This window comes from Xenopus laevis, chromosome 9_10S (genome assembly GCF_017654675.1).
Source record: "Xenopus laevis strain J_2021 chromosome 9_10S, Xenopus_laevis_v10.1, whole genome shotgun sequence".
NCBI lineage: Eukaryota > Metazoa > Chordata > Amphibia > Anura > Pipidae > Xenopus > Xenopus laevis.
The window spans coordinates 71351150-71375419 of NC_054388.1; the positions used below are offsets into that span (position 1 = coordinate 71351150).

At 38.0% G+C, this 24270-nt stretch overlaps 1 protein-coding gene across 4 annotated transcripts in view; it reads right to left on the reverse strand.

The window, feature by feature from the left end:
- Positions 1–16783: 16783 nt before the first annotated feature.
- nckap1.S (NCK-associated protein 1 S homeolog) overlaps positions 16784–24270 on the reverse strand; it is a 65645-nt gene continuing 58158 nt past the window's right edge. For all 4 annotated transcript variants that reach the window (XM_041578905.1, XM_041578904.1, XM_018238904.2 and 1 more), the window contains 8 exons: positions 24164–24257; positions 23817–23899; positions 22428–22508; positions 22076–22169; positions 21734–21850; positions 19729–19838; positions 19169–19258; positions 16784–17832 (listed from right to left, as the gene is read on the reverse strand). In XM_041578905.1, coding sequence (XP_041434839.1) covers positions 17716–17832; positions 19169–19258; positions 19729–19838; positions 21734–21850; positions 22076–22169; positions 22428–22508; positions 23817–23899; positions 24164–24257 — 786 coding nt within the window. In that variant the 3' untranslated portion in view covers positions 16784–17715. The remainder of the gene's footprint in view (positions 17833–19168; positions 19259–19728; positions 19839–21733; positions 21851–22075; positions 22170–22427; positions 22509–23816; positions 23900–24163; positions 24258–24270) is intronic.

Consider the following 24270-nt stretch of genomic DNA (forward strand, 5'->3'; position numbering starts at 1 on the left):
ATTCATTTTCCTCTAAATATTATTGTGTCTTTTGAGTGGGAGCTGCGAGATACTAAAAAGAACATTTAGGGGCAAATTTACTTAAAGGAGAAGGAAAGGCTAAAACTAAGTAAGCTTTATCAGAAAGGTCCATCTAAATATACCAGTAAACCCCCAAAGTAATGTTGCTCTGAGTCCCCTGTCAAAAGAAACACTGCATTTCTTTCCTTCTATTGTGTACTCATGGGCTTCTGTATCAGACTTCCTGCCTTCAGCTTAAACCTCATTGCCCTGGGCAAGAGCATGCTCGGTTTGCTCCTCTCCCCACACCCCTCCCTTCTCTACTGTAATCTGAGCCCAGAGCAGGGAGAGACTCAGGCAGGAAGTGATGTCACACCACATTAATACTGCAGCTCCTATTCTAAACAAAGAGAGAGTTTCTAGAGCTTTTTACTCAGGTATGTTAAAACATTCTACAGAATAAATATAGCATTCTAGCTTGCACTATTGCAGCTAATCTATTGGCAATAAAATGCCTCCGTAGCTTTCCTTCTCCTTTAAGGTCGAATATCGAGGGTTAGTTAACCCTCGGTATTCGACTGTCGAAGTTAAATCCTTCGACTTCAAATATCGAAGTCAAAGGATTTAGCGCTATTCGTTCGATCGAACTATCAAACGAAAAATCGTTCGATCGAACGATTAAATCCTTCGAATCGTTTGATTCGAAGGATTTTAATCCATCGATCTAATGATTTTTGTTTGATCAAAAAAAAATAGCTAAGCCTATGGGGACCTTCCCCATAGGCTGACATTGACTTCGGTAGCTTTTAGGTGGCGAACTAGAGGGTCAAAGTTTTTTTTTAAAGAGACAGTACTTCGACTATCGAATGGTCGAATAGTCTAATAATTTTTAGTTCGATTCGAACTCGAAGTTGTAGTCGAAGGTCGAAGTAGCCCATTCGATGGTCGAAGTAGCCAAAAAAAACCATTCGAAATTCTATGGTTTTTTTCCCTCTATTCCTTAATTCGAGCTAAGTAAATGGGCCCCTTAATGACTTCCATAGACCTAAGATTGAATGTTTTGTTGCCTGTGCTTAAATGCAGAGAACAAAAAAATCAAAAGTTAATTTCTACTGTGATTTATTTTTATCACCATTGGTAACATATATGCATTACATATAGCTCACATAGTAGCCTTGCAAAGCAACTTCGGGCTACTGCATAAGGAATATGTTTTACCTTCAGTGATTTACATTAGATTAAGTATAGGTGAGAAAATATCTGTAAGGCCTTGGTCACACAGCTGCTCTTATATTTTGACAGGCTGGGAGAAGCAGATTCACACATAGGAACCCATATATTGCTACATAAAAAAAAAACCCAAGTCCTCCAGGCCAAAATCCACCAAGTGCTCTACAATATTCCAGGGCAGATGGTGGCCCTGTTTAGAATAATAGACCCATGTCCTAAAAATTGCTGCAAAAGATTTTATTTCACAAATAAAACATATTTTTCATGATTTTGAAAGAAGAATACATTTAATGAATCGTGTCCTTTTTGTACAATGGAGACATTCTCTAATGCAGACACTCAAAGGAATAGAAACCCTGGAATAGATTGCTGCCTCCTCTCTCTTCACTATGTACAGTCAGTGCTTCTTTTCTGTAGGGAAACTATTTAATGTGACCTACTGTCTTACACCTGATTTGGAGATAAGAATTGTTTTCTGAAGGCGGTTTCCAAGTGATTTTAACCATTTAGCTAAGAAGGCACTTGGCTAAACTTGCATAGACATTCGATGGTCAGAAACAACAGTATGCAGAAAATGCTGAACTTGATTAATGTATCCTTTCCTCATTCTGCAGGCACAAAAGTTATTTATCTGTGGCTTGGCCATGTTTTTTTGCAGAAGAGAACTGAAATTGAGCAGCACAAGCAAGTTGAAATGTGAGGTGGAATCAGGTTACCAGTGGTGGGTAAGGGAAATACATTATTTTCTAGATCATTTATAATGACATGAATTCAGAAAAAAAAATACTGGCCTTCGTTTTAGGTGTATTTTGGGTCTTGAATAATTGGAGTCCACTGTCTTTTACCCTGGTTGTTATGATTATTGCAACATGAGGAGAGAGCTAAAAAACAGATAAGGTTATATTAAAACAACCATAAACATCCAGCAAGTAATAAAAATGGAGCTCCAGTTAGGTGAGCATGAATACAGCACTCCTTAAACACATGCATTATATATATATATATCCTTAATAAAGGGAAATACCTTCCTACAGAGGAAAACAGAAATTAAAAAAAAAGTTCCATCATTGGTTCTAACCCAATATATTTGGGCTTTTGTGGCTCAGGCTCCCTTTGCGTTCCAGCATTTAATTACCTCTCACAGCTGGTATACTGAACATCAAAAAATTAAAACCAAAAAATTGGACTCAAGATCAAGAACTTCTGCCTCACAATTCAACTGCCATATGACATTATCTACTACTGAAGCTGCGGTGAGCACCCATAGATCAAATCCTTGAACTTGGTAATGCCACCAGGCCTGGGTTATGTACTTGGGGGTAAATTTACTAAGCGGTGAAAATGCGGCAGTAACGGCTTTGCAGCCATCACAACATTTCTCCAGGCAAAAATTCGATCAGACGCTAATTTAGTAATATGCAAAGTTGCGTCCAGGGCGCCGAATGTTGGTTAATTTTTGCTATCGTTACTTCGGCAATGCAAGTAGGTCTTCACTTTAAAGTTGAATGGAGGTATGTGTTGTAGCAAATACATTACACTACACAAGTCCAGGGAACCTTAATAAATAAAATAGAGTTGTTATAATGCCCTACACATCAGCCCACTGTATAGTTTATGTTCCATATGTTAGGAAATGTATGGAACCCGGTTACCCGGCTATCACCAAAGATGCCAGCGTTTTTTGGACTTAAGAACGTTTTCCACTAAAAAATATGATGTAAGTAACAGAAGAATGAAGAAGTTCTATGCACTCCAGTGCACTTCACCTGGTCTGAGCTGGAGAAGGCAAGTCTGGCGAAAGAGGTAACGTTCAGTAAAATCCGCATCTTAGTGAATTTGGGAGTAATGTCCATTCGCCAGAGCAAAAATTTGCCTGGCCATAGAGTTCAAATCACTGCTAGCATTTATCTTTTTTGCTAGTGAAACCGGTAACGCTGGCAAATCTTCGCCAGTGTTAGTCACTTCACCCTTTAGTAAATCTGCCTCATAATGTTTACTGATGTCATCCAGGTAAAAAAAAATTTAAATGCGGATAAACAAATATCAATATTTGACCCTCTGTCTATTTGTTTTTCTTCTGTGTTTTATATTGTATTTTTTTCTTTTCTTTTAGACTAGAGAGTTAATTAACACACTTCCTCAGCCAGTTATAGCTGATTACACCGAGGTGTTGTTTTCTTGCTCCAGCTATTGTTTAGTAGAATGTTTCCCCCAATTCTATCTGTGTCATTGTCTCCGGTAGAGAAGCAGCTGCAGAAATGACGCCATTAAACGAGGACGAATCAGTCAAATAACTCATATTAACACCTCATGTGTATTCCAAAACAGGGATTAAACAAGGCGTCATTTCTATTTTCTTCCTTGAGTTGTGTGAATATACAAAGAGATTGGATTAGGAGCTGTCACAAATGACTGTAGTGTGGTAGCACGGAGATGGCTAATCAGTGGCTCCCTGGGTGCAAGATGGCTGGATGAATGCTACAGCCATGCCAAATATTTAACAGCAGTCTGTTTGGTTTTATGGCAGGACAGAAAGGGCACTTGCCCCAGTGCCCGCCTCAGCATTGGAAGGTCCCCTTAGGAGAAAAAAATACATTTTAAAAAAGGACATATGAAAGCAGCTGCAACTGCAGTAACATTAAAATCAGGGGCGATTTGGAGTCCTAATTTACCCTGAGTTGTCTACTGTGATGCCACCCCCCACGCTCTAACTTTATCTTACATCTTAGTGGGTCTGGGGGGGGCACATCGCTGACGCAGAGAGAAATTGCTCTTTCTTGCACTAGTACAGCTAAATTTCCATCTTAAAACATAAAAATTCAGCTCTTAAAGTTTTCTTAACTTGCCTCATGGCAATCGTGCTCCTGATTATAATGGATGGAAACTGACACCACCCATTAAAGTTATTTGCATCAAAACACACTTTTTTACAGTATTGCAGTGCCAAGAGATGTTGCATCCGGCTGAATCATGCCCAAGTTACTCTATAATTGCTACCACCACCTTGAATGTGTTGCTCGCGCCAAAGTGCCCACGGCAGGTTTGTGCCAAAAGAATAGCAAATGTTGGGCTCCAACTTCTGCCAGGGGTGCCTTTTACTCTAACTTCTGCCCTTACATCTGGTCTAGGTTTGTATTTAAGGTCAGCAACTGCAGGCAAAGTGACAAATGTTTAACATGGTCTCCCACTGAAATAATTGTGACCTGGGTGGGTTCAAGGTGTTGTGCAAGTTTTTTCCAAGCTGATGAACAGAGGGTTAAATGTTCCAGAAGACAAGACAAGGGCAGTTTTGGGATTGTCCATTTTGTTATTTGAATAAGCCTGTATTTAGCTTGGAAGCTTGGCAGATCTGGTGGATTTTATATTATTCCCAACAGCAAATGAACTTGACAAGGTGTAAGTGTGAAGATGGAAATGCTAGGAAATTCTGGAACTCATAAGGTACACGTGCTCGTACAAGCCTGTGAGTGTGTTCTGATTAATCAGGCATGGTGCACTGGTTATCACTCAGAGTTTTCCAGTTTTACCAGTGTATGCAGAAATGAGTTCTTCTATAGTTTTTCATTATTTTCTATTTTACGTGAATTATGTTTATGAAAGCTTACATGTGTTTTGGGTAACCTCTAAATTGGCATTTAAATTGGCCTTGTTTTTTTTTTTGATAGTTTTTTAAGTATTTACCTCCTTCTTCAGCCTCAATGAACATCCTCTGTTACCCCAGAAACTAGCAAATGTTGCACTGAGAAGACAACCTGTAACATTTCCTGTGCTAATGTGTCACGTGATCAAACCATATTAAACATGGACTTTCCCAGGCTACAGGGCAAAGTAATTGATTATGGGCAGCACGGCACCATAATGATGGATAAATTCATTATTTAGGAAATACAAGTAGGGAAATACCTTCTATTACAGTGTAATATGTTATTGCTGAACTACAACAGAACACTCAAACATATGAATGGTTGAAACATGCTGAAATCCATAGTAAAGGAACAATATTCATGGAATCCTAAAGCAACACAGATCAAGAGCCAATGGCCAACTTATTACAAGACCATTCTACTCCCCTCTGTATAACCGACTCGCAATTTATGGAGTTACCCATTCTTTTAATTTATTGTCAATTTATTGTCAATTGCCAATTGTCACAAATATTTCTCAGAAATGCTCACTGCTGCATTTTTAAGTGTTGTCTGACCCATGAGAGTACCGGTAGGGTACAGGCCATTTATAGATTAAGAACAAATGTGAATCTGTAAGACTTATATCACACATGGGAAGTAATGGGAAAACATGTTTTTTTTTTTTTCAAAACACATCAGTTATTAGTGCTGCTCCAGCAGAATTCTGCACTGAAATCCATTTTTCAAAAGAGCAAACAGATTTTTTTATATTCAATTTTGAAATCTGACATGGGGCTAGACATAGTCAATTTCCCAGCTGCCTCCAGTCATGTGACTTGTGCTCTGATAAACTTCAATAACTCTTTACTGCTGTACTGCAAGTTGGAGTGATATCAACCCCTCCCTTTCCCCCCCAGCAGACTAACAACAGAACAATGGGAAGGTAACGAGATAGCAGCTCCCTAACACATGATAATAGCTCCCTGGAAGATCTAAGAACAACACTTAATAGTAAAAGCCAAGTCCCACTGAGACTGATTCAGTTACAGCCAGCCTGCCAGAAAGTAGTTCCATCCTAAAGTGCAGGAACAAGTCACATGACTGGGGCAGCTGAGAAACTGACAAAATGTCTAGCCCCATGTCAGATTTCAAAATTGAATATAAAAAAAGTCTCTTTGCTCTTTTGAGAAATGGATTTCAGTGCAGAATTCTGCTGGAACAGCACTATTAACTCATGTGTTTTGGGAAAAAAAAAAAAATTTCCATGGCAGTATCCCTTTTTATAGAAGTTTTACGGTGAATATCTCCTAATACGTATATAAAATAATATTACTTTATGGAGGAAAGAAAGGGAAATGAAGCAGCCTCACATTAGGAGTGATTTTCAATCCAGTTGCAGAAACACTGTGCTACCCTGATGAGCTGCAGCAATAAATAATCACTCCATCACTGGCACATACAGATTGATGAAATGCCACGTAGAATACAGTTCAGGCTATGTTACTAATGAATAATTAGGGCAACTATAGGCTATTTTACTAATTGTAAATGAAATTGAACAGATCTAAATGGTTTGTCTTAATCAAGAAGGACAATTATTCCAGGTACAGACTCCAAATGTCTAGTGCCCTGTTCCTACAAAATCACAGCACACTCACAGAGCCAAACCTCCACGCACTTCCCCTGTGTATACATGCCTATTAGTTGTTCCAGAATTCCCTAGCATTTATATATTCACACTCACACCTTGTCAGGTTCACTTATTCTAAGGAGGGTTGAGGCATTAAACACATGAAGACATATCATGGTTTCCATTAAAATGATCACCGCATTGGTTAGAGGGATGGAAAAAAGGCGCTTGCAGGGGACATGATTACACTTTACAAGTACATTATAGACAAATAGCAGGGGACCTTTTTACCCATAAAGTGGATCACCGTACCAGAGGCCACCCCTTCAGACTAGAAGAAAAGAACTTTCATTTGAAGCAACGTAGGTGGTTCTTCACAGTCAGGACAGTGAGGTTGTGGAATGCACTGCCGGGTGATGATGTGATGGCTGATTCAGTTAATGCCTTTAAGAATGGCTTGGATGATTTTTTGGACAGACATAATATCAAAGGCTATTGTGATACTAAACTCTATAGTTAGTATAGGTATGGGTATATAGAATTTAGTTAAAAGTAGGGAAGGGTGTGTGTATGGATTCTGGGTTTTCATTTGGAGGAATTGAACTTGATGGACTTTGTCTTTTTTCGACCCAATTTAACTATGTAATTTAACTATGTAACTATAAACTTTTCCTGTCTATAAATGTTACAGCACACAGAACTTAGTAATAATTTTACATCTGTGAATATGAGTACAGAATTGCAAAAATGTGCTGCAATTCCAGATTGTTATCATAGATCTTTGTAGATACACATATATACACATAAAAATGTAAAATGTATCATCTATCTATTGTTTGAAAAAATGTTGTTGCACTCTAGGGGCTTTTCCAAATAAAAAGAATTTTATTTAAATCGACGTTTCAGCCCTCACTGAGGTCTTTATCAAGATTTTATTTGCAAAAGCCCCTAGAGTGCAACAGCATTTTTGCAAGCTTAATATATTACTACTGTTAGCACCAGGGCATTATCCCCTTTAAGGTGTGTGCAGCAGTGTTACAGACTTTGTTTTATTGAACCTTGAATAAGGTAAAGCAGGAGCCAAAACATTGTTGGTATACAGTTGTGTTCAGAATAATAGCAGTGTGTTAAAAAAAAAAAAAATCAAATGTGTGCTATTCCTTTACAGAAGGTGAAGAAAGTGGAATATTAGGCTGTGCCAAAAAATAGCAGTGTCTGCATTCTTATTTACAAACTCATTCACTGATTTTGCTTTCCTTTGAATCACTGAACTAATATTTAGTTGTATAGTCAGTGTTTCTGAGAACTGCTGCACATCTGTGTTACATGGAGTCCACCAACTTCTGGACCCGTTACATTTCACAATTCTTCTGCATTTCTTGGTTTTGCTTCCGAAACACCATTTTTGATGTCACTCTACAAATTTTCTATTGGATCAATAGTCCAGGGATAGGGCTGGCCACTACATCATGTCAATCTTGTTTGTCTGGAACCAAGAATTTGCTCATTTACTGGTGTGTTTGGGTTCGTTGTTTTGTTAAAACCCCCATCGCAAAGGCAAGTCCTCTTCAGCATAAGGCAACATGACCTCTTCGAGTATTTTGATGTATTGAAACTGATCCATGATCCCTGGTATGCAGTGGATCTGGGATGTATTTGACTAGATGTGTAGAATGTGTATGACTTCTACTTCATTACAATGGACCTTACACTAATGATCTAATTCCACCATCTAAGGTTAAGGTAAAATCCATAAAGTCCCTAGTAGTGATACTGAAATTACCATTTGCTCCCAATGGGAAGGAGCCTACCCCTAGCAAATCACAATATACCATCCAACAGTTATGATATAGCCCACTATTCAGATCTTATGGATACGGTGATCTGGGGAACTGTGTGTCTGGCATTATGCTCTCTAGGAATAATCTCCTTCCATTTCAGCCTGATTCGAGTGTTACTGCTCTGCACCAATTCTCAGAAATTGGAAGGGAAAAGTGATCTTCTGCACAGGGGAGCCCTTGTATAATAATTACACCTGTTGTGGCTCCCATCATTTAAAAGGTTCTGAAAAGCAATACACTGTTCAAATAAGGATACTTAAATAGGAAACAAGCATCATACGTGTATAGAACCATAAGTTTCTAATCGCAGTCCTGTGTCTACACCTCTAGGTTAGGGTTACACTGGCTTTAATACCAAGTGAATGTATAAGACATCCCTGAAATCACTGCATTAGGTTTTTTGAGTTGGAAATGGTCCTACTTTCTTTTCCAAAGTGTTTATAGCATCCCATGAATCTTTCACAAGAAGTCCTGCTGCCAGCCATAACTTGTGACCATTATACTGCTTACTAGGCATTTCTCTGATTTATTCCTTTGTCTGTCTTATACCTGCCCTACTTGTCGCATGAATTGTATAATCATTATCAACTATGCTGGGGGAATTTTAGAATCACAACTGCTAAATACTGTATATACACATTGCAAACAGACTTCATACTTCAAATTCATTCGATAGGACGGTTACCTGAGAAATATATATGGTAATATGTTTGTGGTATAGATTCTGACGTATGGAATAATTCTAATACAGTTTCCGCAATAAATACAAACCCTTAGATGTGTTTTTAGATGAGATGGTTCATTTCATGTACAGAATACAAGTAAATGCAGTATTTCCCAATTAATAGCTAATTCTAAACAAACACGTTACTTCCTTTATTTGAATGAGTTTTTTTCTTTAAGAGATAAAGACTGATTAGTTTGTCTCAGCTGAGCAGAGCTTAATGGAATAATATGTACAACACAATCACACATTAACAGCCCGACAAGTTGCTTTTGCTTTCCATTGTCATTTAAATAACTTTTTGTCTAATTAATTGGTTACGTGACAAGAAGTGAAATGGGCCTTAAGGTAAACACTAATACCACCCCAGTTTGAGCATTGCTGGCTCTAGTGTTGATCCAGAGCCAAGAAAATATAACAAGGTCTGATTTTTGTCTCTAGCAGGAAATCCACAAATATCTGGCGGCTTATTTTAATTACACCCACATTGTGTGCAGACTCCAATCCAAAGTAACAAAAACATAGCACTGGACTGCTTAAAAAGTAATACAAAAGGAAAAAACAAAGAGAAAGAGTTGTGAGAAGGCCATAAAGAATTTGACTTAATTATTAGGGGAACTAGGAAAAGAGCAAGGACTACAACTTCTTACTGGGACAATGACTTGTTCGCAAAGACCTTTAGGGTAAAGAGTAGAAAAATGGTTTGTTCACCAGCTATTGTTAAAAACCCTATTGCTAAGGTTTTTTTTTATTTAACAGGGATTTTTGTGATTCTTTTCTCTGGTTATAATGCCTCATTATATATTTCACCAGTACACCATTTAATTAGCATGGGTTGTTTAATAATGTGCTCATTTTCTATGATTTATACAAGGCTTTGCTTCCACAGGAATCATTTTGTACTATCTTTATAGTTGATATCATTCAATTGTAATTTGAACAATAAAATGTCTCTTAAGATACTGTTCCATATTAAACCAGAACAGTTAGTTCCCTTTTCTGTTCAAGAAAACACCAGTCCTCCCAGTACCTGCCCCCTAAGGTCGTTCCAAAACACCAATATCTAACAGAAGTGCTTCTCAAGCCTGCTCTACAGCATCCAGCCTACCATTCATTATCCCATTTTACTGCTTACTAGTCAGTTCCAGTGCCGATTAAAATGTCGTATAGCCCTACATGTTAATCCATATCATTTGGGTTCCCACTTCCCGATCATTTGGGTTTCTGATGTAAATACCTGGGTTAAAAGTGCAAACAGGAGTGTGGCTGTTGTCCTTGCTTTTCTGCTATGTTTGTGTTTGCCTAGGGACCTCTACAGTAATGGTTAATGTCCTCTGAACCTCATGATGGGAAGCCGGAACCTAAGTAGTCCCAAAAGCTTGCATTTTACATTCTCAAGGTTGCCACGCACAGGTAGATGCAATGTCATGTGCAATAACGGATTTTAGCACAACAAAATGTTGTATACGTTAACAAGGCCTCATCATTGTAACAGCCATCTGAACAAGAGAAAGTCATCTAGACTTCTGACTTTTAGCCATTTATACTGTGTGCATCTTTGCATTTATTCATTCCAACACAAAGTACACTTACATAATACACCATTATTAATGCAGCCCCCCTGATGTTGTTTTTAGCTGTCGGAGATAACCGATTGTTTACCATTACTAACCAACCTCTATTAGCCTTTGCTATATTGCCTTACAAACGTGTTTGATGAGGTTCTTACTCTTCCAAAACGACATTAGGTTCTCTATCAACAACAGCGAAGTGCAGTCACTAGATATAAACAAAGCTACTGACATATAAGAAATATATATAGAAATTACATTAAATCTCTCTTCATAATGCAGGTATTGTATAAAGGTTACCATTACACCATCTGGAAGTGCAGGGGCAACTTCCATATCTTGGAGGTACAGACTAGTGCATGGTTTTTTCACCTATTCAGATGACATTGTCATGAACATTTTCAAGGTACTACTGATATTGCTCATACTCTTCTAGCCTAACTAGGTCTGGTTCTACCATCTGCTGCACATGAGCAGGAGACAATTCCTTGGTTCTTCCACAAGTCAAGGGCTTGTTGACCCAAGTTGAAGACGTTCAAGTTGAGTTGACACCATGGAATAGGGTTTATTGGATTAAGATTTAAAAGTGCTCACACTTCATTGAAAAAGTCATTACACTAGACCCATGGATTACTTCAGTTCTGTGAATTACCCTAATGATAAACAAACGTGTTTAACCCTGTTATCCTACCAATGAGCCCATAAGCTGCACAGTGTACAAGGGGTCATGGGTAGTTACCATCTTTCTATGTTTGGGCAGAAGGGCCAGATTTTCTGGGCGTCCCCAGTGCTCCCCAGAAAGCGGCTGGGCCCGGGCCTTTGTGGCCTCACCACAAATTCGGGCTGGTTAGGCAGACAGCCCATAAGTAAATCATCAGGCTGCATATACACAAAATTAACAATTTGATCAGTACATGTATAGTCAAATACCTAGGAGAGAAGGGCATGCTAAATACATAAAGATGACACACAATTAACATTGATATACTTAAAATATATTTCCACAAATATTACTTTTACAGTAATCATAAAACAGAGATACAACATGTAATAGTATTCCCAAAGAACAACTAGAGTTTAATTTAATGTTATCTGCTGGTTTCCATAATATGCCACAGTTTCTACTTAAATCGCATATAATTGTGCACAGAATGATGAAAAGCACCTTGGGCTCAGATTTCATGAATGCAGAGGCTCTGAGCAGCTTTGCACAAACACCAACCAATAAAAATAATCAGTGGGTCCCACAGAATAATTTTGGAATCTTAAAGATTGAATAGGCATTGAGCTTGTTTCATACTGGGACATCTGAAGCTTTTTGGGGTGGTCCTTTTACAGGGTATTCAATAAGAAAATGCTCAAAATAACAGTCATTAACCTTATCGCCTTTTGATTATTTTACCCAATAGGGGCTGTCTGATTGCAGACCAGTAATGTCTGAGCGTGAGCTGATGACATTGGAGAATTGGTGAGTAAGGGGGGATGAGGCAGAGAGGTAACAATGGAGGTGGGTTAATGCCAAGTATTTATTTAGGTTTCACAAAGCCTAAAGTCGGTTTTTAAATCAACAGTCCCAATAAAAACTGAAACCAGACAAGTGGCAAACCCTACTCTGGTTGCTTGAGTCCAATTTACACTAGCAACCAGACAGTGCTTTGAATAGGAAGATAAGTCACAAACTGTAGCAATAATACAATTGTAGCCTGCAAGAGTATGTTGTCCATGTGTCTGCATGGATTTTCTCTGTTTTAGTAACCCCCACACCAACATACAAAAAGGTTAATTGGCTCCTGATAAAAATGACCACAGGGGATTTGATTGAATGCTCCAATGGGCAGGGACTGATGTGAATGACGTACAGTTGTGTTCAGAATAACAGCAGTCCGACATCACTAACCCGATCAATCCCTTTTTTTGGTAGAAATGATATTTCTACATGGCAAATAATTTACTAGTAGGTGTAGTAGAGTAATAGAAAACCAACAGACCCAGCAGTCATGACATGCATGCTGCTGACTCTGTGTAATGGCAGGTTGGCAACTCAATGAGGTACAGTACCATGAAGAGGTTATTTGGAAAGATCAGGTTGAAAAAAGACCAAAGTTCATCAAGTTCAACCCCTCCAACTGAAACCCAGCATTCATACATACACACAATGACCCCTTCATACACTTGCATACACAATATATACCCATATCTATACATATTAGTATCACAGTAGCCTTGACTATTATGTCTGTCCAAAAAATCATCCAAGCCACTTAAAGGCATTAACTGAATCAGCCATCACAACATCACCCGGCAGTGCATTCCACAACCTCACTGTCCTGACTGTGAAGAACCACCTATGTTGCTTCAAATGAAAGTTCTTTTCTAGTCTAAAGGGGTGGCTTCTGGTACGGTGATCCACTTTATGGGTAAAAAGGTCCCCTGCTATTTGTCTATAATGTCAGGGGCGATCCTGCCCATTTTGCCGCACGAGGCAGCCTTTGTTCTGTGCCCCCCCACGGCACTCAACTTTTCAGCACCAGAGGGTGTTGTGGGGTCCACTTCGCTAGTGCCATTGCGCTCTCTGCACTAGAAGAGACAAATCTATGGGTTGAAAAACTGAAATTCGGCTGTTGAAAGTTACCAGGAGCTGCATTTTTGCCGCCTCTGGGGCGCTGCTGCCTGAGGCGAGTTTCTCAATTCGCCTCATTGGCAGAGGCCCCTGTATAATGTTCTCTAATGTACTTGTAAAGTGTAATCATGTCCCCTCTCAAGTGTCTTTTTTACAGAGAAAGCAACCCCAACCTTGACAGTCTACCCTCATAATTTAAGTCTTCCATCCCTCTAACCAATTTAGTTGCACGTCTCTGCACTCTCTCCAGCTCATTTATATCCCTCTTAAGGACTGGAGTCCAAAACTGCACTGCATACTCCAGATGAGGCCTTACCAGGGACCTATAAAGAGGCATAATTATGTTTTCATCCCTTGAGTTAATGCCCTTTTTTATTTAAGACAGAACTTTATTTGCTTTAGTAGCCACAGAATGACACTGCCCAGAATTAGACAACTTGTTATCTACAAAAACCCCTAGATCCTTCTCATTTAAGGAAACTCCCAACACACTGCCATTTAGTATATAACTTGCATTTATATTATTTCTGCCAAAGTGCATAACCTTGCATTTATCAACATTGAACCTCATTTTCCAGTTTGCTGCCCAGTTTTCAAATTTAGTAAAGTACCGCTGCAAAGATGCAGCATCCTGCATGGAACCTATAGTTCTGCACAACTTTTTATCATCAGCAAAAATAGAAACAGTACTTTCAATGCCCACCTCCAGGTCATTCATAAACAAGTTGAAAAGCTTTATCTTTATCATAAAAGGAAATTAAGTTAGTCTGGCAAGATCCATTGCTTATAAAACCATGCTGGCACAAATTCACAATATTATTATTTGCAATGAATTCAAGTATTTTATCCCTCAATACCCCTTCGAAAAGCTTCCCTACCACTGATGTCAGACTTACCGTCCTACAGTTTTGAGGCTGAGAACAGTGAGAGGAGAGAAGGTGGATGCATGGAGGCCAATATTAAGGGAAGGACACTATTGTGTGTAGGTGTGAACATCTTAATTGTATTTTATTCAACTGGATCTGCAAATGCATACAAGGAAATTGTATGTACTATGTTTCGGATATATTTGGCCAGGTTAAAAGGAGCATGAATATCAGTTTGTGTATTTTGAATTTACCCACAACATTCACACATCTCTACTTTTACACTGGTGTGCTAGATTTTGTTTTGATAGTGGTAAAAGATCAAAAAGAAGAAAAGTTTTATTCTAAGGGGGTTGCCAATTTATTTGCACCGCCTAGTGGTTATAATCGCTAAGCTAAGTCGCTGGACCAGACCTCCTCTTTGCAGAAAACTGGGCCAGCTTGGGGTACTACTGAAGGTAAAACCACACTGCTACCTTGCTTTCCGCAATCTATGCTGCTGTTCTGGGTTGTGCACATGCACAATATTGCAGAAATATGGCATTTGATCCCAATTTTGCTTTGTTGTGCATATGCACGGCCCACAGAGGATTGCAAAGATTGGAAGCAAGGTAGTGGTGTGGTACTCCTTACATTAGTCCCTCCAGCTTTATACAGTTAATTTTTAATCAGCGGGGCGTGTTCTCATTTGCACTGAACTTCAGCAATAGCTTGATGTATAAAACAAAAAGCAATATCAAAGCAGTTGGTAGCCTTGTATTCCTTCCCACAGCTTTCTTGTAATTTTTCAGCACAAGCAGCTATTATTACACATGAACACACAAGAGCTGCTTTTCTTTCATCATAAAAAAAGGGAGAGGGTGGTTAGATAAAATTCATGCAGGAGCGCTGTGCAATGTCCAGAGCGAAGCAATGCAGAATCTCAGACTTTATGGTAGTGATCAAAGAATAAATCTGGACAGCTTTCAGATTCAATGAAGTAACTAGGCCAGCCCGTTTGGCAGAAAGGGAAAAAAATGACCACTTCAATGAGGAAATCGTCCTTGTTTGCTAAAGGAGCAACTGCATTAATGGACATCTCCTCTACGGATCATTCTTCAAAAGAGTATAAACTTTGGTTTGACACAAACATCCCACGAATATACAAAGCAAAACATAAGATATTCTAATAGGAGTCATTTAAACTAAACAGATACACAATGCAAAAACATCTTTTTATCAAAAAGGAAATCTTACCTTTAGTTCCCTCGCACTGCTGCCTTGGTGCTCTAGAATTAAGCTCAATAGTTATTGGTGTGCCTATATATCATGCATTTGGTGAATTTCAATGGGTGTTCAATTTGGTGTTAACTTTCAATTTAATTAAATCAACATCCTCTTGGTGCTCTTTACCCTATAGTTTCTACATGAACTTGTGTCTGGGATCACAGCATATGTGTAGCACAAAACTAACCAGTAAATGCTCGCGTTAGACCAATGTTTGGACCAGGTGCTTCACCAGTCTGAGCTTTTAAAGGAGAGTAACAAAAAGAATGCCACCTTAACTAAAACCCCGGTGACATCTCACCTACGGTTTGGCAGAAGGCACGAGAGCCTGAAGTCAGTTTGAAGAAGCTTCCAAGGTCTGATAAGAGCAGAACGGTAGTGCAGAACGGAGATTTTGTGCCCAAACAGACAATGAGCACAAGCATAAAGTCCAGACTAAGGGGGTTATTTATTTAAGTCCAAAAGCTCAAAAAATGTGCGTTTTTTACTATAAAATCCAAATTTTTAGTGGGGGAAAAAACCCACATTTTTTCGAGGTTTATTATACCAAGAGGATGGGAAAAGTCTGAATCAGAAATCTGAAGATCTACTAAGGTTGTATTCTTATTCTTGCGGTCTGCGCTAATAGCCCTAAAATCTAACTATTTCGAACAAAAATGTGGGCTTTTTGGGAAGAAGCCTGAGAAAATCAAGCTATTTGGGGGAAAAACTCTGTAAAAAAAATAAAATAAAAAAAAACACGATTCGGATTTTGTCAGATTTTTTCAAATTGTGCTTTTTAAATAATAAATAAGCTCCAATTGTGGATTCTAGTTTGGTTGGACTTTTTTTTAAATAAGGCACTTAAACTTTAAAAACAAAAATGTTAATGTCCTGGAATGGTCAGGGTCCAAAAATTCAACTGAGGATTTGTGGTTGGACTTGAAAATGGCTGTTCACAATCCCCATCACCTTTGCTGAATTGTTTCTAAAGGTGCATCTAGAACTAGGGGATGCACCGAATCCACTATTTTGGATTCGGCCGAACCCCTGAATCCTTCGCGAAAAATTCTGTTGAAAACGAACCAAATCTGAATTTGTATATGCAAATTAGGGGCATGAAGGGGAAACATATTTTACTTACCTTGTTTTGTGACAAAAAGTCACAAGATTTCCCACCCCCCCTAATTTGCATATGCTAATTTGGATTTGGTTTGGCTGAATCCGAATCCTGCTGAAAAAGCCGGAATCCTGGCAGAATCCCAAAACGAATTCAGTGCATCCCTATCTAGAACAGGACTACTTGAAGTGGGCGTATACTTTTACATTCAGAATTAGATTTCAGATATTACCAATAGCTCATTAGCACACGTCAGTCCAAGCTTACACCTCTCACAGCATTTGCTGAAAGTTTAGTACAAACATACAGATTGTTTGATACAGTTCAGTGTTTATTGTATGTTATGGAAGTTACACTTGAATTTCAAAAAGTTAAAACATATAAAAGTGGTTAAGGGGAAAACAATGTATGAACATTTGATAAACGCATAAGAATGTTTTTATATCATACCATATATCAGGGTACAATGGTAGTGTTAATGCCAAGAGGAAATGGCAGAAGTTAGTCTTTAAAAAAAAAAAAAAAGAAATACTATGCTTTTTACACACAACATTTGATGTTGCTTAAAAACCTCAAGGAGGAGATCCGTGTTGAAAATACTGAGACGATTAAGATTTGTGAAATTTTAACTTTCACGTTACTAGTGTTTTTTTTTGCAAGCATTTTGGGCAAGTGGAATGGGGGGGTGGGGGTAGTTACATGGTTCAATTACTTCACGGAAATCACAGAATCACCTATCCAAATTGTCATCGGTAAGAACATAAAAGAAGGTATAGATTAGAATTTCTCCTGTATGAAATAATTTACACAAAGATGTCACCTATATCACCAACTAAAATAATCACTAAATACATTTTTTTTTCTTTGAAATAAACAAGCAATAATATTTAGAATGATCCGATATCAAAACAGAGCAAAAGTAGCGTGGTTGAAACCATTTTCAGGATTTTTTTGTTCTTGTTTTCATAATGTAACCGTTCAAAGAAACAAATTTTTTTTTCTCCTTAGTGAAGTGCAACCAACCAAGCTTATATGGAAGGAATACTGCACCAAGAAACCACTGGTCAAAAAGACAATGGAATAGAGATAGAGTTTTAGTCACAAAACAGTTTCTTTTTTTTTTTTTGTTTTTGTTTGTTTGTTTTGTTTTTCCAAACCATTCAGTAAAAGTACTCCACCACAGTTTCTGGGGAAAATTGAGGCATTACAACTGAGCGCCGGTTTGTTCCGCAAAGTAAATATTTATGCAGAGGATGTGACACTCTGTTTGTAAACCGCGTGGTACGCATTTCTCAGTAAGACGTATGGGAAGCAGGACTCCAGCAGATCCATGGTCAGGAATGGTGATTCTTGCACAATCTGACAAAAGGAAGACAAAGCATTTGTTGGGTCACCAACTGCAATCCTGGAAGTGGCCCAGTGCTATTACAAAAACTCTCTGTCTAACCTGCAGCCCTCAGAATTAACTTAAAGGCGTTGTTCACCTTTGAGTTAAAGGAAAACTATACCCCCAAAATGTGTGTGTTTTTTTAAAGGGATCCCGTCATGGGAAAAAAATTTTTTTCAAAATGAATCAGTTAATAGTGCTGCACAAGCAGAATTCTGCACTGAAATCCATTTCTCAAAAGAGCAAACAGATTTTTTTTTTTATATATTCAATTTTGAAATCTGACATGGCACTAAACATGTTGTCAGTTTCCCAGGATCCCCCAATCATGTGACTTGTGTTTTGATAAACTTCAGTCACATTATTGCTGTACTGCAAGTTGGAGTGATATACCTAACATGTGTGGTTTGTTTGCTTTGTTTGTGTGCACTGTGAATCCAACTTTAGTTGGGGTTAAAGGTACAATAAGATCAAAAAATTAAAGTGCTTTAAAGGAATAAAAATATAATGTTGTGTTGCCCTGCACTGCTAAAACTGGTGTGTTTGCTGCAGAAATACAACTATAGTTTATGTAAACAAGCTGATGTGTAGCCATGGGGGGAGCCATTCAAGCACAGGATACACGGTAGATAAACTTTGAAGAATGTCATTATATACTAGAGAGCTTATCTTTTATCTGCTATGTAACCTGTATCTTTTCTCTTTTTTTCAGCTTTAAATGGCTATCCCCATGGCTACACAGCAGCTTAATTATATAAACGATAGTAGTTTTTCTGAAGCAAACACACCAGTTTTACCAAAGCAGGGCAACACAACATTTTCATTACTTTGAAATACTTCCATTTGTTCGGACTTCACTATAGACACAGGCCAGTCAGATAAAACTTGGGAAAAAAAAAAAGAAGCTTTCATTGGAAAACCATCTCTGATACAACCTAAAGGACATGAGTGCCTACCACTTTTGATTTTTCAAATATCGGCTTCCTTAGCTGAAGATTTGAGGCTTGTGCACTTTGACCTCATGTTGCATTTGGTGAGCTATGTACTATGTACAACTTTACACCTTGGCCCACAACTTTTTCCCCTAAAAGGTTCTTAATGTACCACTGCAGTTGTCCACACGAACCAATCGGATAGTCTATTCTATTTACAAACTGATAAATTGCTGACTGGTTCATAGGGTAACGCAGCATTGCAAGCAATTCATGCTCACAGAACTAATTTCAGACACCTTGATAAATATAGAACTGTCTCAACCATGGAACTAAAAGCACTAATTAACATGAATGGCTTAAATGAAGAACTTACCATATCTAGCAGCAAATAAACAGATTCCCTGTTTCTTGTAGTAGTTTTATCAGTCTCTTGGCCAATCTTTAGTAGGCTGGAGGATGCAAGCTGTATTGAAGACATACAAGTTTACATACACTTTAGATAACTGTAGACATGTCCTTTGATTTTTTTTTTCACTGTGTTCCTAGCAGTTTCAGAAAGTTTGGTACTTTCAGAACAACAGTACAGTTGGCTGCTGCAGGTAAAAATGTTGAGATGAGGAATCTCAGGAACAAAATGTAAAAAAAATTATGTTGCAGCACGGTGTTAAATTGTCCCTTTAACAAATTAAAGCTATATATGCATATAAATATGACAAACGTCTGAGAAGTAGACCTAGACGTTGATCTTCCCAATAAACTTTTCTTCTGAACTATCACCCAGCACCTAGGTACTTGCTGCAATGAGAGTGCTTCCTACTATATTACATATAAATATGGATATTAAAGGGCAGGCTGCCTTTATTGTATGTGAATTTACTAGTTGGTTCTTGATAGCCTGATACCTATAATTTCTATACAAATACACACACATACCGCCAAGAATTCTTTCAGACGATCTTCAATGCTCCCTTTGTGAATGGTAAATAGTGCTGCCGCAATTTGGTTGACTGCCTTTGCCAAACAGTGTATGTTGTTGCAATGACCTAAAAATAAAAACAATTGTTTAATTTAAACCCATCTTTCATATCTACACTATAGATGGCAGCCATTATCAAATTGTGAGCATGTTGAAAAATCACATATCTGCTGTATTTTTTGATAAAGGCAGCTAATTTGGCCAAAAAAGAAAAAAAAACCCTCAAAGCAACAGGAATACAATCAGAGTGCCAAGAAGGTAGAAATTAGAAGAAAAGGAAAACGTAGCAACTTTTTGAAGCACAACAAATGGTTATCAGGATATTGTGGATATACTAGACTGAGAATCACAACATCATTTCTAAGGAAACAGAACAATATAGCCAGGAGAGGGGTCATCATTCAAAGCACCAACCACAGTCAAAGCTCTAAGCAACAAACCATTACTATTACATATAGACCAGATGATGACTTCAAAAAGCAATGCTGCTACCATGATAGTTCTCACTACTATACCATATATATTTTTTGTTTATAAAAACATAATATCAAACTGACTGACAGAGCTGAAGCCACAGTAATATGCTTGGGGTCTATGCGCAGAAAGAGATAAATCAGTTTTCAGTATCATTTATTTAAAAAGTATTAAGTGAAATATCCCATGTTCAGTGTACTTTAATAAGATCTGGGGTATTCCCTTGTACTAAACATAAGCCAGTGAGATCTTTAGAGTTTAGGGGCCCTTTTGGGTACAAACAAAAAGTCATTGATTCACAATTCACAGAAAAAGTACCTCTAGCTAGCGCTCACAATAAATCTAAAGGGCTAAAGAGGTTCAGTTCACACATTACTGTATATAAATGTTGCCAAATTCTCCTGTTTCCATAGAGACACCTAACCCTTCCATTTTAATGTGGGGGGAACAAGCTGAGGAGAAATCAAAGACTTAAAAAAATATTCCTAGCAGCAATTGCAATCCACTTATTTCCATGTCTCTATTTTGAGGTAAGAAATACAGATTCTTAGCACACTCTAAGCAGAATCCAAGGTTTCCACCCTGTTCAATAAGAGAAAGAACTTTAGAAGATTTTATAAGGAACAGCACAGACTTATTTTACAATGAAATTTAATTTTCTATGTATTGATAAAACAGTACCTTGTACCTAAAGGGATTCTGTCATGATTTTTATGGTGTAGTTTTTATTTCAAAATTACACTCTTTACACTGCAAATAATTCACTCTACCATGTAAAATTTAATTTCTGAACTAGCTATTTTTTTTTTTTTTAATTTATAATATTGGTGTGTAGGCAGCCATCTCAGGTCATTTTGCCTGGTCATGTGCTTTCAGAAAGCCAGCACTTTAGGATGGAACTGCTTTCTGTCTGGTTGTTGTTGTTTTTCCAACTGAATGTGTCTCAGTGGGACTTGGCTTTTTACTATTGCGGTTATTAGATCTACCAGGGAGCTGTTATCTTGTACCAGGGAGCAGTTATCTGGTTACCTTCCCATTATTCTGTTGTTAGGCTGCTGGGGGGGAGGGGTTATATCACTCCAATTTGCAGTACAGCAGTAAAGGGTGACTGACGTTTATCAAAGCACAAGCCACATGACTGTGGGCAGCTGGGAGACTGTCTAGCCCCATGTCAGATTTTAGCCAGTAGCAAAAATAGCAAATAAAAAAAACAAATACAAAAAGCATTGTAGAAGTGATACCTATATTGGCTAACAATAAAAATACATTGCAAGCTTTCGGAGCACCAAGGCCCCTTTGTCAGGCAAAATACAAATGAAAGTTAGAAAGGCACAGCATATATACTGTTAGATCAGTGAAAGGTATACATGGGCAATAAATAAGGGAGTTACAGATAGATAGAGATCAAATGTAGAAATAATACAATGAATTAGGGTGGGTTGTAAATACTGTAGCTGTACAGAAACACTGTGAACGCTTTTATGATACCTTCAATTGCAGGACTATATTGCGACATGACGTTACTAGCCAACGTTGGCATAGAAACAGCCACAAACACCATGAGCAGACAGGCTATTTTGTACTCTTCCTCTGGACTGATGGTTTCTGTAAGAAAGTCAAAAAAAATGTATACGTTGAAGGAAGCCTTTTCTAGTGACTGACAACAGAAGTACTGAACTCTAAAGCTATATATCTATATAGGTATAATATACAAGAAGCCTGGATCTCAGACACACAAGATAAAAACTTAACTTTTTTGTAAAAGGAGGTACTTTTGTGATAGCAAAACAAAGTCATAGGGGGGGGTGCACATCAATATAAAATACATACCAGATTTTTGAGAGGACAGTGCCACAACCAAGGCAGGGTCTATTTCACAGGGCAATCCAGCTGCTGATGATAACTCATACACATTCATTGCAACCTAACAATATAAAAAAAAAGTAAAAAAAAAAGCAGCACCTATTACACAAATGGTCAGAATTTACCATTTATAAATAACCTTTAGTCGGTACCCAAAGTCAAACTCTTTCTTAGACATATTATATATCAAGTCCTCCTTACCCGTTACAGTGTCAGACTCGGTTTGGATCCACTGGGACTCAAACCTCTTGGGCCCCATTATTCAGTAGAACCAGATATTAGAAGCAGATATTTTTGCAGCAAATAAAACCAATTTTACCTTCATGTCCGTCTCTCTAGGAATGTGATCCTTGAAGTCTTCAACAGAGCTTACAAGAAAAGGAATGTGGTAAGACAAAACCTTTAAAGAGAATAAATATATTAGAACGGTAATTGTGATTATAGTAGAAAAGCATCTACAATGGTTTCTTATAAGCTAAGATGGGTATACATTGAAATATCCACTCATTTGGCGAAGTTTAACCAGATTGTTTGACCCTAAGGCTAAACAATAAGATCACAATGATGGGCTTTCAGACCGTAGAGGAAAAAACTATCAATAAGCTGATAAAATTAAATTGGTCAGATACAGGTTGGGGAGGCCCATCTGAGGGATTCATACACAGACAGATATGTTGCCACATTTGCCTTAAAGGGGTGGTTCACCTGTGAGATAACTTAGTATGATGTAGAGAGTGATATTCCGAGACAATTTGCAATTGGTTTTCATTTTTTATTATTTAAGGTTTTTGAGTTATTTAGCTTTCTGTTCAGCAGCTCTTCAATTTGCATTTTAAGCAATCTGGTTGCTAGGGTGCAAATTTCCCTAGCAACCATGCATTGATTTCAATAAGAGACTGGAATATGAATAGAAGAGGGGTTGAAAGAAAGACGAGGAATAGCAAGTAGCAATAACAACTCATTTGTAGCCTTACAGAGCATTTGCTCTTTAGAAGGGGTCAGCAACGCCCATTTGAAAGCTGCAAAGAGTCAGAAGAAAAAGGCAAATAACTATATAAAAAAAAAATAATGAAGACCAATTGAAAAGCTGCTTCGAATTGGCCATTCTATAACATACTAAAAGTTACCTTAAAGGTGAACCACCCCTTTAACTGGCTAAATATGCAGATTAATTCTACTGTATGGCTGCCTTTTGTTTTATTGTCTTTCTGTGAATTCAGGTAAAGCTGACCACACATTTGCAGATCCACTCCTTTGGCAAAGTCTTGCTCCATTATGCCCCCCTGTTAATGCAGGCTGTCAGGATGAGGTGGTCCTCATCCCAGCAGATTTTTTTAACCTTGCAATTGATACTACAGCCAGATATCAATTGGGCAAATTTGATTTTGCCTTCAGACTGAGGACCACGTGTGTGTTGACAGTCAGCATAGTGGCAATTAAGACCTGACCACTGGCCTGAGTGCTAAACCTGATATCCGTGAAAGATCTGCTTGTTTGGCTAGGCAAATCTGGTAAGACAATGCAGATGCAATGCAGGTTTTGTTGGATTAAGATACTATAACAATGTGGGAGAGATTTAAAAAAGAAAAAAAACAAGCAAAAAAACTCTACACATGAAGAGAAGGCAGTTCGCTTTCCCATTTAACAGTACTGGTCTAAAACATACCGGTACATAATAGCATTTACAAAGTGAAGAAAAATGACTTACATCTCTCAGTGCTTCCTGTGCAAGAGATCGGAAAGACAATATAACTCCAATAATGGTCATCCTCTTCAAGACACTGTCAACGGCTGATCAACACAAAAACACAATCAATTTATCAGATCCTAAGGACAACAGCAGAAGGCATTTTGACTGCCCCTATGCGCAGGCCTGCTACGGATTCCCATATTTATATATGGCAAACAAGCTATCTATTGTAGAAGCTGTGGTGGCAGGGGGACCATGGTTAAGATTATTAAGGGATATTGTTAGGACATATTGCAGAAGTAAACTAACCCTAAGAATTATATGGCCTTAATGAAAAGTACATAACATTTTATACATTTACTTACATGTAAGCCTTTTGAAAAGGGCTGCCATCTGCTCTGGCTTATCAAAACTTGTCCTCATATGGGTTAAGACCTCCACATTCTCCACAACAAGTTTCTGAAAATGTATA